Below are 17,615 nucleotides of genomic sequence, written 5' to 3'. Positions count from 1 at the left end.
ACAACATGAAGGCTTTGGCCTAACATGTTAAAAATCAGGAGATTTCATGTAAAAATTCAGATATCTGGCTTCTCTTTTAAAAAAAACTGGAAGATCTGGCAATATTGGGCCTGAATTTCCTTGAAGCAACTGTAACTACATAGTGTTGTGGGTGACACTGCCATTCTTTATGTTTTCCTCTCTAACAGATCCCTGACTTTATTCAGGGTGAGCATGTGCCCAGCTAAAAAGCTACATTTCCCATTTTCCCTTGCACCTAAAGGTAGACAATGAAATGTAAGGGGATATCTGTTAGGGGTGTCTGGGAAAGTTTTGCTTTCCAGGTATAGGTCGTACCCTTCATCCATATTGCTTCCTCTACTTTCCTCCCTGGAACATAACTGTGTGAAGGCTGGTGCAATGGCAGCCATCTTTTGAGGGAGAAGCCAGGTGAATTACAGAGATCTTGTTTTTACCTCCTTGAGTTACTGAACTTAAGCCAGCAGTGTATTATGAGAGAAAGATAAACCATAATTTGTTTAAACCATTGTTAGTTGGGCTTTCTGTAATTTGTAGTTGCATGTGTTTCTAATTGATACAAGCTGCTGCCCCTGAAGGAAGGCTGCTGAGATCTGTGCCCATAAAGGCAGAGAGGGTAAATTCTTGTGAGGAAAGCATATGTTTTTTAAAATGCTTCATTTTATTTTATTTTTTGGCCACACCGCACGGCTTGTGGGATCTTAGTTCTTCCACCAGGGATTGAACCCGGGCCCTCAGCAGTGAAAGCACAGAGTCCTAACCACTGGCCACCAGGGAATTCCCAAGGAAAGCATGTTTTTAGCAAGACCTGAACCTAATTGAACTTAATCATTTTTAGTTGTTGACACTTGAAATTATGAGTCACTCAACTGCCAATGCCCCTTTTTAACAGCAAATGTTTGGTAATACCTCCTTTACAATCCTGAAGTGAAATTCATAGATGATATAATCCTTTATCCTTCTTCTTTTAAATCAATATGATGCCATAACTATAATGCAAAGGAAAAATAAAGGAAAGCTACTTATACTAAAATTATATGTATTTCGATACGTGCATGTTTTGGCCTGACTTATCGAGACCGGGGCCAGCAAATTGCTCTGCAGAGGCCCTGATAGTAAATATTTTGACTTTGTGGGCCACACTACTCCACTCTGCCTTCATAGTATGAAAGCAGCCATAGACAATGCAAAGAATGGGCATGGCTGTGTGCCAATAAAACTTTATTTATGAAAACAGGCAGTGGGGGGCTTCCCTGGTGGTCCATTGGGTAAGACTCTGCGCTCCCAGTGCAGGGGGCCCGGGTTCGATCCCTGGTTGGGGAACTAGATCCTGCATGCATGCGACACCTAAGAGTCTACATGCTGTAGCTAAAAAAAAGAAAAAGGATCTTGCATGCCGCAATGAAGATCCCACGTGCTGCAAGTAAGACCCAGTGCAACCAAAATAAATAAATAAATATTAACAAACAAACAAACAAACAAAAAACAGGCAATGGGGCAGATTTGGCCCAGGGCCTTAGTTTGCAGACCGCTGGTCTAAAAGATATAGTCAGAGGCCAGTATTATTGATATGCAGAATCACTGAAGATTCCACACTGCAGACCAATTTGGACTTGTTGTATCCACAACTCAAAGATGATGATCCAGGTTGTGCTGGTGTCATGATTTCCAAAATGGTGGCCAACTCTTGGTAAAGTTCCAAACAAATCAACGAACATTCTCTTGATTTATACAGTGACTACATTCCTGGATAATTAAGTGTCTATTAAAACCTAATGAAAAATACTGTGTGTGTATATGTAAAAGACAGTTTGATTCTAGGTACAGAAAATTATAGAGAGGTTCTTCACCTGCCTAATATCCTGAGGGGCACTGGAAAGTCAAAAGGGGTGGAGGACAATTCTTGGATGTTTGGTGCTGTCTTACATGTTGCAGGGTATGTGACATCTCATGACCTGCCATTAAGTGCCACTAGCATCGTCATCATTGCAAGAGCAAAAAACAAAACAAAACAAAACAAAAAACAAAGGTTACAGAAGGCTTCTTGGGGGAATAATGCCATTTCTGCTGGAAACCGTGGCTTTAGGGCCAGGTGAAATTTTCGCCCACAGGTAAGTGAAATGTACATGCACGGGTGAGAGTAAAAACCCTAAGTTGCCTCATTTTGCCCCAAACTGGCTAAGGTTAAGTTGAGTTGAGCATACACCCAAGAGAGAATTAAAATTCCATTCATGGGAAAAGAAAGAACATTGCAGTTTTTGTTTTACCACACCTGAGTTAGTGAACTGGCACATTTGTACCCATACAGATGTTAACACAGCTGGGTTTTCTCTCTCTCTCTCTTTCTCTTTTTCTTTTCAGATCATTCAGATGGAAAAATATATATATAAACCAAAGACAGATCTTCTCAAAAATATAGGAGGCCAATAACCCCCAGAAACTGCAAAAACGGATCCACGTTTTGGAAACCCGTTTGCATCTCGTACGTAAGGTGTTCTCTGGGGGAATTCCCTGGTGGTCCAGTGGTTAGGACTCCATGCTTCCACTGTAGAGGGCACGGATTCTATCCCTGGTCGGGGAACTAAGATCCCACGTGCTGCAACGTGACCAGAAAACAAACAAACAAAAAAAACTCTGCAAACAACTCTGCCTCCCTTTGCTAAGAGGGAAGAATGATGTCTGTGAAGCCATTAGCAGAACATACTCATCTCATTGGTTGAGTCGGGATAAGGTGAACGATGGTGTGCACACAGGCCAGGCAGCACTCCAACCATTGTTCTGTGGGCCTGGGGTGGGAGGTGAGGGGAAGACCCTTCAACCCTCTGGCTGCCTTCTGGAAGCTTGTCTCATGCCCCAGGAGTGAGCCTTATTTTGAAGCAGAGCCCTCTTTGCAGGTCACTGTACACTTTGACAAGATGCTGACCACCAATGCAAAGCTCCGGAAGGAGACTGAGGACCTACGGTATGAGAAGGCTGCTTATGACAACATCTATGAGCAGATTCATCGGCGCTTGTCGATGCAGAAGAAAACAATGAATATGGCCATCGAGCAGTCTGCGCAGGCCTATGAGCAGAGGTGGGCTGGGGGAGAGACCCTGGGGGCAAAGATGTCTCAGCCCCCTGCTGAGCTTCCTACTCTGGGCCACCTCTACCCACTGTGCTTATGTGTTGAGGAACCTGAAATCATCATCATAATAACTCTGAGTGCTGATTGTGTGTCAGCCAAGCATGATGCTAGATGCTCTGGGTAGTATTTCAACCTTCACAACAGCCCTAGGAGTTATTATCCTCATTTTACAGACCAGAAAATGGAGGCTTAGAGATGCCAAGATACTTACCTGAGATCCAAATAAATGGCAGATGTGGTGGAGTTGCGACTCAAACCCCTATGCTGTACCATCTCCCCCAGGTGTCCCTGCCTCTAGTCCTAGGGGTCCCTCTCAGTCTGGGCTGTCTCCCGGCTTCACACCTAGAGGGGCAAAAAGCATGCAGTTTAGTGGTGAAGAGTGCAGATTTTGGAGTCAGAGAGATCTGGGTTTGAACCCTGGCTCCATCACTACTACATTGTTGGAGGACCCCTTCAGGTGGTAGTGAGGATTAAATAATATGTGTATATAAGCGAGTGGCTGGGACATAGTACTTGACAAGTGGTGATGATGATGGTACTAGTGATAATGGTGATGTGTGATGATGCTGATGGTGGTGATACTGCTGATGGTAATGATGATACTGATGGTGGTGGTGGTGGTGATGGTGGTGAAGATCATGATGGTGGTGGTGATGCTGCTGGTGATGATGTTGCTGATGGTGATGATGATCATGATGATGGTGGTGATGGTGGTGGTGATGATGATGATGTTAGAAAATCATTTCCTGAGGATGGTCTAGAGCTGTCAACTGCTGTCATTCAGGTGAGGAAAGTTGTTCCTCTACTCCCAGAAACCTCCATGATTAAAAGGAGTGATGGTCATTGACCAGTCAGGAAGTCTGTCTGGACTGGTAGGGAGAGGGGAGGAGAAGGACGGCGCCTCCGGACACTCAGACTCTGTCGTGCCCCCCTCACCCAGGCTGGAAGCCATGGCTCGAATGGCTGCCATGAAGGACCGCCAGCAGAAGGACATCTCTCAGTACAACCTGGAGATCCGAGAGTTGGAGCGTCTCTATGATCATGAAACCAAGCTCACATCCTTCCTACTCATCAAGCTGAATGATCGAGTTTGAGGAGCAGTCCAAAAAGGAAGAAGGTAATGCTTTCCAGGTGTCCTCTTTTCTCTCTCTCTCTCTCTCTCTCTCTCTCTCTCTCTCTCAACTGAAGGTGCCCGAGTCTCCTTGTAGTAGGTTTGCCAAATTTAGCAAATAAAAATACAAGATGCCGTTAAATTTAAATTTCACATAAACAATGAATAAAATTTTAGTCTCATGTAGTATTTGAGACATACTTATACTAAAAACTTATTTGTGGTTTATCTACAATTGGGACATATTTATACTGTTAAAAATATATCATTTGTGTCAGGACTACCCTGGTGGTCCCATGGCTAAGACCCTGTGCTTCCACTGCAGGGGGCAGGGGTTCGATCCCTGGTTGGGAAACTAAGATCCTGCATGCTGTGCAGTGTGGCCAAAGGAAAAAAATATATATTGTTTGTCTGAGATTCAAATTTAACTGGATGCCTTGGGTTTTATCTGCCACCCATAACCTGTAGGATGTGTCCTCACCCTGTGGCTCTCCTTCCATTGTTTAGAGGAGGAGCTTGTGTGTCAGAGGTCCCCAAGACCACCCCCGGGCTGGGTGATTCTCAAAGAGGACTCACAAGACTCAGCAAACATGGCTATGATGTAGGGACACAAAGAAAAATCAGCAAAGAGAAAAGGTGCGTGGGGTGAAGTCCAGAGGAAACCAGGCACAAGCTTCCAGGATCTTCTCCCAGTGGAGTCACACAGGGCATGCTTAATTCCTCCAGCATCTAATTGTGACAACACATATGAAGAGTCGTCTGCTTGGGGAGCTCATTAGAGACTTGGTGCCCAAGATTCTTACTGGAGGCTGGTCACGTAGGCACCCTCTCCCCAGCACATACCAAAATTCCAGCTTCCCAGCAGGAAGGCAGGTGTTAGGCATAAAGCACACTGTCCTTACAGTCTGGGCTCAGGAGCCACACTTACCGTTTAGGAAAGTTTTATATCAGTGTAGGGAGCTGTTCACCATTTAAGTTCCCAGATGAAGGCCAAGGGCCAACCTTGCAAGCAGGCCTTTCTAAGGAGAGCAGTCTCAGGTCTGCTATGTTAACTCTCTCCTCAACAGATTGAAGGGAGAGCCCCCTGTGCAGCTGCATTTTTTTTTTCTTTCAGCCCCTTCTGTCCCTTCCTACCTTATTTGCAACTGTATGGCTGGAAGTGTTTTTCTGAGAAATCCCATCTCTCACTCTCTAACATTACAAAAACCACCTTTTGGACCTTCTGTCCATCCATCCATCCATCCATCCTTCCATCCTCCATCTATCCATCCATCCATCCACCCATCCATCTTCCATCCTTTATCCATCCATCCTTCCATCCTCCATCCACCCACCCATCCATTTACTGAGCCACTGGCTTATGCCAGCTTCCATTCTCTATGCTTGGCATGCATGGCTTCCATTTAGCCTTCACAACATCTCCAAGAGGCAGACATTATTATTAACACCCCCAGTTGACATATGAGGGCAGTGCAGCTGAGAGAGGATACATGGATATAGCCAAGGTCCTCTGCAATGTAAGTAACAGATCCAGGACCCCATCCCAAGTGTGTCTGCCCCCCAAAGCCTGAGGTCCTACTACTCTCCTCTTCTCTCTCCTAATCCACTGAGCAGCCTCAAGATTCCACTAGGCATCCAAGACCCGAACTGTGCAGTCAATAGGAGTTCTCCCATTCACTGCCACTCCAGTTGACTTGTGCGTCCATCCTTCCTCTTCTCACTGCCTCAGCCTTGTCATCTTTCTCATCACATCTCCTCTAGCAGCTTCTGCTGGGTCTCCCAGCCTCCAGGCTCCTCCTGTTCCTGTGACACGGCAGGGGTAAGTTCTTCATGATCAGTTGACTCCTTCCTTCATCCATCCAACCATTGCATTCTTGGTCTTCCAACAAATTTTAATGATCACCTATCCTGAAACAGGCACCGTGTTGGGGACCAGAGACAGAGCAGTGATCAAGACAGTGTTAGTCCTTGATGTCACGGAGCTTATGTTTTAGATATGGAGACACACAAAAAAACAAGCAAATAGACAAATACAAACACTTCAGGTTGTGATAGAACCTTTGAAGGAAGAAAACAAGGGACTGAGATGGAAAAGTAACAGGGAGACCTCTCTTGGATAGGATGGACAAGGAGGGGCTGCTCAGACTGTGATCTAAAGGATGAAAAGAGTCCAGTTGTGCAAGGGTGAGGAATCCAGGCAGAGACAAAGGCCCAGAGGCAGGAACGTGTTAACTGGAGTGTAGACGCAAAGCTGGAGAAACAGGCAGAGGCCACTCCTGCAGGACTGACCATGTGCCAGGAACTGGGCTACGTGTTGGGAGACGGTGGGGAGTAAGACAGAGGTCCTGTCCTTCTGGAGCTGAACTTCTGTCAGGGGAGGTGACAAATTGGCAAATTGGCAAAAGTTAATCTGATCTCTCGGGAACCCATGAGCATGATGAAGAAAACAAAACAGGATAATTGACAGAGAGTAACCAGGGGCTGCTTTATCTAGGGTGGTCAGGGTGGGCCTCTTGGAGGAGGTGCTGTTTGGGCAGAGACTTGAATGATAGGAGAGAACCAGCCACATGGAAGACTGGGAGAAGCACATCCCAGGAAGAAGGAATTGCAGGTGTAAAGGCCCTGAGGTGGGAGTGAGGTAGGCATATTTCTAGAACAGAGAGGAGGCCAGTGTGGCTGGAGTGAGTTGATGCCAACAGGAGAGTGGTAGGAGATGAAATTGGAGGGGTGAGGAGGAGCCAGACCACACAGGCCCTTATAGGCTGCACAGGGAGCTCACGTTGATTCTAAGTGTGGTGGGAAGCTATCAGAAGATTTAGGCAGACTAGTGACTGAGTCTGATAGTGACCAGGCACTGAGGGTTAGAGGGGATCAGATCTTAAATTATGCCGAGAAACTTCAGCTTCATCCCAGGGACAGTAGGGAGCCACACATGAAAAGGGGTCATGTGGCCAGATGTGCCTAGGAAGATCTAGAAAGATCCTTCCGATTGCCATGTGGAGGCCAAATCAGAGAGACAAGGCTGGATTCAGGAGAGGTGGGGCTATTGCAGGCATCAGGCTGGGGAGCAAGGCTTGGAGAACTTTCTTTGTTCTAATGCCTTGAATCTGCCAAGCCCTGAGACTGCTTAAGGCCCTCTGCCAAGAGGGCTTCCCCGGCCTTCATCCTGCTCACGTCACCTCCTTCCCTGGCCACGCAGCTACCCCATCACAGCACCTACTACATCTCCTCCATTGCCTGGGCCACAATGGTAATTATTGGATTTCTTTTTCTGTTTACTTGGCTATCTCTTTTTCTTTTCTCTTTGTGGCTGATTCCTCCACTAAAAGCTCTGTGGAGCAGTGATTTTGTAGCTATGGAGCCCAGCACAGTGTCTGGAACATAGTAGACAATCAATTAGATATTCGTGAAGTGGCTAAGGAGGGAAGCTTCCACTCCATCTCATGGGAAAGTCTAGCCCCCTCCCCAGGGCACAATGATAACGCTATGGAGCACATCCCTCCACTGGGCACTACTCTGAGCGGCTTCCCTTTCAGACTCATGGTTGCCAGTTCTTCCTTTTCTAGCTCTCAAGGCAAAGAAGCATGGGAAGAAGAACAAGGGTGAGAGTTTTGAGAGCTATGAGGTGGCTCACCTCCTGCTGCTGAAGCTGACAAAGAATGGCAACCTGAATCAGCTCATCGAGGAGTTTCTGGCCAAGGAGGAGAAGAATTTTGCTCAGTTCATGTATGTCACAGAGCTCAACAATGACATCAAGATGATGCACAAGAAGACTGAGAGAATCCAGGTCAGGGCACCTCTTCTTCCCCAGGCCAGGGGCCCACCTGCTCCCACAGCAGCCTTCCCCAAAGCGGGTTCCTTGGAACACTCCTTGAGATACTCTGCAGAAAAAAGGGCTTCAAGTCAAAAAAGTTTAGGAAATACTATATTCCCCCAGTGTTTTCCCCCCTACATTTTAACCTTCCTGAAATTGGTATTTGTCTTCCAGTTGATACATACACTTAATGTGTTCATGTCCCCTCACCCCCAGTAAGTGACATTTAAAATCCATGGTATGTCTTATAATCCAGAGTTCAGTAAACTATAGCCACAGCCAGATATGCCCTTTGGCCTGTTTTTGTACAGTCCATGAGCCAAGAATGGTTTCACATTTTTAAAGGGTTGTAAGGAAACAAAGTATGCAAGACAGACCATATGTGGGCTGCAAAGCCCAAAATATCGACAATCTGGCCTTTTGCCTTAAAAGCTGGCTGACCCCTGTTAATCAACAGCTTCACAGAATTGAGGAGAGATGGTAAACTAATCTTGGAGAGAGTTGATGTATATGAGCATAATAAAGGCTCTGACAAATCCTACAGTAAAGAAACTATTTACCTTGTTGAATCCATAATTTCCCAAACTTAATTGGCTCCCTGGACTACTTGCTCCGCAGAACACACATAACCAGCCTTTGTAACTGTCTGCACGGGAGAGAGTCTAAACTCCTTAGTGTGACACTCCAGTCCCTTCAAAATTTGGCTTCAACCTGCCCCTGCATGCTCAGCTCCCATCATGACCCCCAAGGCACTCTCATCAGCTGCCAGTCCCAGCTTCCCCCTGCATTTCCTTCCTCTGAGGCTTTCCTCATGCTATTCCCCGCCCCTCCCACTTTTCTTCTGATGCAATACCGCTCATTAGTCTTGACAGATGTCACCTCCTCTGGGAATTCATTACTCTTTCCTCTGAGGTCCCTGTGCTCAGGGGAGACTGAGGGGAGCCCTTCCTTTTGCAATGTCACTGTTTCCTGAATGTGGGGTCATGTGCAAGTAGCTATGCCTGTGGGAAAATGTAATTCAGAAAAATATAAGGAAAAAGTACAGGTCACCAAAATATCACCACTCAGAGACACTGCCAATAAATATTTTGGTGACATTGCTTTACGAAGGCAGTGTGCACTTAAGCATGTGTCCGTGCGTGCGCACACACACACATACATACACACACTCCCCTAGATGCCCACTTATAGTACTGGGTGTATACTAGATAGTTCGTGCTGTTTAATAAACTTTTTTCTTCAACAATTCATCATAGATACTGCCCAACATCTTCTATGTTCTTTTCAGTGGCTTCTGGAGACCCTAGATGCTCTGTGGTAGTATCACAAAATTCTTCGTAAAAGAACAGATTCCCCAGGCCCTATCCCATACCTACAAACCTAGATTCTCTGAGAATAAGCCAGGAATCTGCATTTAAACCATATATTTAAAAAAATTAATTAATTAATTAATTTTTGGCTGCATTGGGTCTTCGTTGAGGAGCGCGGGCTTCTCATTGCAGTGGCTTCTCTTGTTGCGGAGCACGGGCTCTAGGCACGCGGGCTTCAGTAGTTGTGGCACGTGGGCTCAGTAGTTTTGGCTCACGGGCTCCAGAGCGCAGGCTCAGCACTTTCAGCGCATGGGCCTAGCTGCTCCGTGGCATGTGGGCTCTTCCGGGACCAGGGCTCAAACCTGTGTCCCCTGCATTGGCAGGAAGACTCCCAGCCACTGTGCCACCAGGGAAGCCCTAAACCATATTTTAATTTGAGACCCTTTCCCCCCCACAATGTAAATGTACCATCGTTTACTTAACCAATCCCCAACCGGTAGACATGTAGGTTGTCCCTAACGGAGATTACAGATAATAGCACAAGGGACAGCCTTGAGTGGCCACCTTGCCCACATGTCCTATTGTTTCCATGGGACAGACTCCTAGAGATGGTATTGCCCCATCAAAAGGTGCTTGCTGGGCTTCCCTGGTGGCGCAGTGGTTGAGAGTCCGCCTGCCGATGCAGGGGACACGGGTTCATGCCCCGGTCCGGGAGGATCCCACATGCTGTGGAGCGGCTGGGCCCGTGAGCCATGGCCGCTGGGCCTGCGTGTCCGGAGCCTGTGCTCCGCAATGGGAGAGGCCACAACAGTGAGAGGCCCGCGTACCGCAAAAAAAAAAAAAAAAAAAAAGGGTGCTTGCCTTTTACATTTGGACACACTGTTCTAGCCCAGGAGTTCTCAAATCTAGTCCCTGGACCAGCAGCATCTCCTGGGAACTTGTGAGAAATGCACATTTGTGGGCCTCACGCAGACATACTGAATCAGAACCTCTGGTGTGGGGCCCGGATATCTGTGTTTTCACAAACCCCCAGGTGATTCTGATTCATGCTAGAGCTTGAGAACCCCTGCTCTGGAGCTGCCCGTCCATTACCATAACCATCAGCTACATGGGGCAACTTAAGTTTAAATCAATTTAAATTAAATTAAAAAATGAGTTCCTCAGTGGGACTAGCCACATTGCAAGTGCTCTGTGCCCATGCGTGGCTAGTGGCTGCAGTGCTGGACGGCACAGATAGAACATTGCCACCATTGCAGCAAATCCTACTGATTATACACAATTCTCCAGAAAGGATGAACCACCCACCTGCTCATGCCTACATCCTCCTTTTAATTCAGAAACATCAGAAAGAACCCCCATGGACATAAGAGGGGTCCAGGGGTTCTGGGGCTACTTGAAATGGATAATTTAAATCCTCACCAACGCCTCGAGGCATTGGCTTATTTTTAGGTATGTTGGGCAGGGGAGCACTTGCTTTTCCTTATGGTCTGGTTCTCTCCTGAGCAGAATGAGGTTATCCGCTCGCAATCCCAGCAGAAATCATCACATGAGGACAGCTGCTCCATCCTGAGACAGCTGGAGGTAAGACCAGGGTGGGGAGGGAGGGATGCAGGAGTCTCCATTGTCTGTCAGGTGACCTGTCAGTTGGTTCTCAGGAGGAGGAAGATGTCTGCCCCATGACTATCTACTGGCCTGGGTCATGTCTTGACATGTCCCGACCTTTTGTTACAGGCAGCCTCTGCTACAGATCTTGCTGCAGAATTTTGTCCCTGGGGCTCTCTTTGTCCATTTTAAAGACTCTCCCACTTCAGGGAACCTATCTCAGGCCCTTGTGCCTATAATTTCATCCCAGGCTGGTAAATTCCAGACAGATCTCTGCCTCAGTCTTTTATTCTCTCTCCCCCTTGTCCTGGCTGTGGCCTGTTCTCAATCAATAATAGTAATTACAAACATTTCCTGAGCCATTACTACATACTAGGCACTGGGCTAAGTGCTTTGCTTGCATTATCTCATTTAATCCTCACAACAGCTCTATGAGGTAGGTGGTATGATCTATTTTACAGATGAGGAAACTGAGGTTCAGGGAAGTAATCACCAACATCATGGAGCTGGGATACTGCATGAGCTTTGCATTGCATTCAGCTGCTAATAATAGGGACCCAAAATAACAGTGGCCTAAGCAATAGAAGTTTATTTACTTTGTTAAAACATAAATCTGGAGATAAACACTTCAGGGCTGGTCATTATGTCATCAGTAACCCAGCCTTCTCCTTTCAGTTTTTCCATCTTTAGTGTGTGGCTTACATTCTCAAGGATGCCTCATGGTTGTATTATGGCTGCCAATGGCCCACCCATCACATACACATTCCAAGCAGAGAGAAAGTAGGGAAGGAAAAAAAGGCCTTGCTAATTGAGTTAGTCAGCTTAAAAGTTTTTTCCCTGAATTCTCAGCCAGTGACTTCTGTATCTATGTCTCACTGGCCATCCCTATTGCAAAGGAGGGTTGGAGATATAACTTTTAGCCGGCACATTGCCACCCCAAATACAATCAGCATTTTGCTATTAAGGTATAAGGGGAGAATGGATAGCAAATGTCTGGCAAAGATATGACCAGAGAGTTTGACTGCAAAGCCCTGTTCTAATCCAGTAGTTCCTGGCCCAGGAACTACAATCCTTGGTCATTTCCCTTCCTTTCTCTGTGGCTTATTTCTACTCTTGGCATGCAGGTGGCAGAAAGGGTTGGCCATGCCATTCTCTCATGCGCCACTGGAGGGCAGCAAAGCACCTCTCAGGCTCAGCAACCTCTCCCAGGACTCGGGGATGGGGAATGTAGACTTGCAGGCAGGGCCCAAGTTCAAGGAGACTCTCCTTAAGTTGGACACATGCTTGGGGTCCCACATCCTCGGCTTTGAGCCATCCAGTGTCCAAATGCTTCCTTGGGGTTGGGACTTGTGCTGTTCTGCCTCTTGGGGTTTTGAAGGCCTAAAGGGGGACACAGTTTGGGAAGGCTGACCAGGCAACCCCAAGCATCTCCCCCTGAAGACCTCTGCCTGAAGCCCTCCAGCAGCTCTTTGTTCCTTTGGCTTTAGTAGGAACTCCTGGAACCTCTTTTCAAATGCAAATACTCTAAGCAAGAGAATTTGTCTTAATAGCAATGGGCTCACATAGAACCCACTTTTCTTACCCCCCTGCTAAAGATCGCTTCCATCTCCTCTACTCTTGGAACCTTTCCACTTAACTTCCATTTCATCCTCCCCTCTGGGAGAAGTGGTGAGACCAGTCCTTTAATGGGAGGGTTTTGCATAGGAGTTAAGCAACCAGGCCCTGGGAACAAATGCTTGGGTATGACTCCCAGAAGAGTTGCTTCCTGGCTGTGTGACTTTGAGAAAGTGACTTAACCTCTCTGAGGCTCTGTGTCTCACCTGTAAAGTGGGGATTAAAAATTGTACTCACTTTGTAGGGCCGTGAAGATTGAATAAGATACTGCAATGTACACGCTTGGCACAGTGCAGGGCAGAGAGCAATAAACATAGCTATCATTATTGTTGTTGTTTATCCTGTAAGTCAATAAAACCTCAAATCACCATCATCTTGTTACCAAATAATTGTCCAAATAAAGAGTTGTGCCCATGGTCAGGTATTAGACAACTCAATACAGAGGAGCTAAACACAAGTTCACTTTTCTTCTCTGACCTCAATATTCCTCATCTGAAAACTGGGGCAGTTGTGAGGATAAGTTAAGATGATGTGTGTAATATGCCTGGAACATTTTAGGTGCTGGACATGTGTTGTCACTGTCACATCAGGCTTTAAGAAATGTTTTTAATCATGTGATCTTTTTTTTTTTTTGGCTATGCCGCGCAGCTTGTAGAATCTTAGTTCCGTGACCAGGGATTGAACTCATGCCCTCTGCAGTGGAAGCACAGAGTCCTAACCACCGGACCACCAGGGAATTCTCAACCATGTGATCTTTTAATGCACCTTTAGAATGAGGGGGGGCTCTTGCTGTCATATGAGGAAATGCAGCCCTGGGAACTGAATATTCCAGTGTTTGGGATGGAGGAAGCTGCCTGGTGTGGTGGTTGAGAGACAGTTCAAACCATGGCTTCCCTCTCCTGGCTGTATTCCTTAGAGCCTCAGTTTCCTCACCTGGAAAATGGGGGTGTGAATAGGGCCCTTTGGGATCCTTATTTGGAATGGTCTGTACGGAGCTGGTGGGAACAGGGCCCAGTTCACCTTTGCAAGCTGAGAACTCAGAGTGACAGGCAGGAAGCCACTGAAGCACTCATCCCAGAGCAGCGATTCTCAGTCTGGGCTGCAAGTCAGAATCACCTCGGAGGCTTTAAAATTCCTGATGCCTAGGCTGCATCCCAGACCAAGATGTCTAAATCTCTGAGGCTGGAGTTTGGGCAGCAAATGTTTAAATACTCCCACGTGATACCAATATGAAGCCAAAATTGTGATCCAGTGGACTCACAGAAGTTCTCAAATTTTATCATGCATCAGGATCACCTGCATTAAATACAGATTGCCAGGCCCACCCCCAGAGCCTCTGATTCATTCCGTCTGGACTGGATCCCAGGAATCTGCATTTCTAACAAGTTCCCTGGTGAAACTGATGCTGCTTGTCCTGGAACCCCACTTTGAGAACCACTGTGCTCTAATGTGATTTAAACTGAGTGGTGAAATTGGTTTGTTGGATTGCACCAGCATTTAAAAATAACAAGAGGGCTTCCCTGGTGGCGCAGTGGTTGAGAGTCCGCCTGCTGATGCGGGGGGCACAGGTTCGTGCCGCGGTCCTGGAGGATCCCATGTGCCACGGAGTGGCTGGGCCTGTGGGCCATGGCCGCTGGGCCTGTGAGGCCACAGCGGTGAGAGGCCCGCGTACCGCAAAAAAAAAAAAAAAAAAAAACAAGATAGAATAGAACGGAACAGAATGGAAAATACTAGAACACACAATAAGAATATGATTTGTGAATCTATAATTTCATTTGATTAGATAAATATATAAAAATACACACACGTATATAAGTATTGGGCTGCAATGTAAAATGTATTCCTTCCTGTGGGCCATTTTTAAAAAATGAGTCACCAGCTTTTTAAAAATACTGTAATCCAGTACACATGTAGACACACATACATATATGTAAGTAAACAAAACTTACATTAAACAATAACTACCCTCACTACCTGCAATGCATGTTAGTATTTTCTCTTCCTTTCTTTTCTGATCATTTTATTTCATTTTTTAAAAAAATGTGGGTTGAGGCCAATTTAATGATTAAATTGATCTCGCACCCCTTTAGAGGTTTGCAGACCTGCACTTTGGAGATCCTGGCTCCAGAGGGTCCTAAATCCTCATCGCTAGCAAAAGCTGTCATGTGAGGGCTGAGCCCAGGGTGATGACCTGGCTGACCTGAATGGGAATTGGGGTCTGCCACAGGAGAAACTAAAGAAGACCATGGAGCAGGCAGATATGTATGAGAACAACTACAAGGAGATCAACAAGACCTTGGAGTATCTCAAGAACTCGGTTGAGAATCTGTTTAAGAAGGTAAATTGTGATGCCACCAAGATCCTGGTGCAGTTAGGGGAGACAGGGAAAATCACTGATACCAACCTCCCACAGTACTTTGGTGAGTCGAGCTGGGGTAGCAACCTTTTCCAGAGATTTCTATGACCAGACCCAAGGACTTGTTCTTTTGGAGGTAGTGAGCCTGGTGGTGAAGCATATGGGCACTAAAGCCAGCTTGGTTGGGTTCAAATCTTGGTTCTACTCTTACTAGCTGTGTGACTTTGGGCAACTTTCTGAACCTCTCTGTGCTTTAGTTTTTTCATCCAAAAAAATATTGGGAGGATTAAATAAAAGAGTAGTTCTTAGAGAAATAGTACATGATCATCTCAATAGATGCAGAAGGAAGTATTTGACATAATTCAACATCCATTCATGATAAAAACTCTCAACAAACTAGAACTAGAAGGAAACTTTCTTACCTGATAAAGGGCATCTACAAAAACACCTACAGCTAACCTCATACTTAATGGTGAAAAAACTGAATGTTTTTCTTCTAAGATCAGGAACAAGGCAAAGATGTTTGCTCTCGCAACTCCTATTCAATATTGTGTTGGTGGTCCTCGATAAGGAAATAAGGCGATAAAAAGTAATGAAAGGCATTTAGATTGGAAAAGAAGAAATAAAGGGCTCAGAGCAGTGCCTGGCATGTAGCAAATGCCTATTAACTATAACACACATTTCTAGGCATAGGCCTTGAACTCAGGATAGAGAGGGAGGATGCACCTACAGAGATCATGACAATTTAGAATGAATGGCTTCCACTACTCTTAGAATAAAATGTAAGGCTCTTAATACAATCTGTTTTTGAGAGGTTCCCAAGACACCTCCCTCCCACCAGTTTCAGTGATTCACTAGGAGGGCTCCTGGATTCAGCATATAGTCATATTCATGGCCCTGATTTATTATAGCAAAAGGATACAAAGCAAAATCAGCAAAGGAAAAAGGGGCTTGGGGTGAAGTCTGGAGGAAACCAGGAGCAAGGTTCCTCTTCCAGTGGGTTCACACAGAATGAGCTTAATTCCTCCAGCAATGGGTTGTGACAACACAAGTGAAATGTTGTCAACCAGAGAAGCTCACTGGATACTCATTGCCCAGGGTTTGGATTGGGGGCTCATCATATAGGCACCTCCAGCATGACACATACCCAAATTCCAGACTCCCAGAAAGAATAGTGAGTATTCAGCATAAATCACATTTTTTATACCACAGTTTAAATATGATGAGCCACTCTTTTAACAGTTAATGGTAGTGGGGACCTTCCTGAAATGCAAATTCCCTGATGCTATCCAAGGGCCGATCTGGTAAGCAGCCCTTTCTAAGAGCAGTCAGGCTTTGCTGCGTTAACTCTTTCTTACCCACAGCCTATCAGGTTCTTTATAGCCTGGCCCCTACTTACATTTTTCATCATCTCTTGTCCTGCTCTCCCTCCTTTCTCACCACATTCAGCCACAGTGCTCTCCTCTCTGTATTTTCTTTTTTTTTTTTTTTTTGCGGTACGCGGGCCTCTCACTGTTGTGGCCTCTCCCGTTGTGGAGCACGGGCTCCGGATGCACAGGCTCAGCGGCCATGGCTCACGGGCCCAGCTGCTCCGCGGCATGTGGGATCTTCCCGGACCGGGGCACAAACCCGTGTCCCCTGCATCGGCAGGCGGACTCTCAACCACTGCGCCACCAGGGAAGCCCCTCCTCTCTGTATTTTCAAATCCCTCCCCCAACTCATCCCCGCCACAGGGCCTTTGCATGGGCTGTTCCTGGGATACTCATCCCATGCCCAGTTCCTCCTCATTCTCAGATCTCAGTTTAAATGCCCTCCCTCCAGCAAGGCCTCCCTCTGCTGTCCCATATGAAGCTGGTCCTCCCCTACCCACTATTATTCACTCTTACAGCAGTCCTATTATTTAATACTCACCCAGTTTGTCTCTATGTACAGGTAATTCTCATTATCTGAATCTATGAGGTTCTTGAGATCCAATAGCAAGGTTCAGATGCAAATCTTTTTGGTTCCTGACTTTCAGAGAGAATAGAAACGGTATGGGTTGTGTGAGTTTTTTTCAAAAAAATTATCCAGATCCAGTAGTTACTGAATTCAGATAATAGGCATCTGGATAGTGAGGGATACGTGTATTTATTTGCTGAACTTGCCTTTCTCTCCGTCCCCCCATTCATACTGAAGCTTATGTGCTTCATCAGGACAGGGACTGCACCTCTGTTATTGTTTATCGTCATTTTGTTTTTCTTCCATGCACTGTAGCACCATGCCTGGCATGATAGGCATCCAATAATAATTTGTGGAATGAATGAATAAATGAATGAATGAATTATTCTGGTGACTCCATGAGGCTATGAAACACGGTGGGAAGGGCAGCTCCCTCAAACTCAGAGACAGCACTGAGGAAAAAACCATAGTTTAAGGCAGAGCTTGCCCAGGGCTCCCAATTTTTAGTGTAACCCAGTGTTCCTCAATCTTCTTTTCATTATTGTCCCCTAAGGAGCCTTTTTATATTTTTATTTAATTAAAAGTTTTTTTAAAAAAATAAAATTATTTATTTATTTTTGGCTGTGTTGGGTCTTTGTTGCTGCACGCGGGCTCTCTCTAGTTGCGGAGAACAGGGGCTACTCTTCGTTGTAGTGTGTGGGCTTCTCATTGCTGTGGCTTCTCTT

General features: G+C 46.0%; 1 protein-coding gene across 1 annotated transcript in view; it reads left to right on the top strand.

The window, feature by feature from the left end:
• Positions 1-17,615, top strand: part of CCDC63 (coiled-coil domain containing 63) — a 28,683-nt gene that overhangs the window by 7,783 nt on the left and 3,285 nt on the right. Inside the window, 8 exon segments of the mRNA XM_067701444.1 lie at positions 2,380-2,403; positions 2,405-2,500; positions 2,913-3,094; positions 4,086-4,229; positions 4,231-4,262; positions 7,823-8,043; positions 10,887-10,961; positions 14,824-15,016. Of these exon segments, the coding sequence (XP_067557545.1) occupies positions 2,380-2,403; positions 2,405-2,500; positions 2,913-3,094; positions 4,086-4,229; positions 4,231-4,262; positions 7,823-8,043; positions 10,887-10,961; positions 14,824-15,016 (967 nt within the window).

Source organism: Pseudorca crassidens, chromosome 12 (assembly GCF_039906515.1).
Source record: "Pseudorca crassidens isolate mPseCra1 chromosome 12, mPseCra1.hap1, whole genome shotgun sequence".
Classification (NCBI taxonomy): domain Eukaryota; kingdom Metazoa; phylum Chordata; class Mammalia; order Artiodactyla; family Delphinidae; genus Pseudorca; species Pseudorca crassidens.
This window is presented reverse-complemented; position numbering and strand designations above follow the sequence as displayed.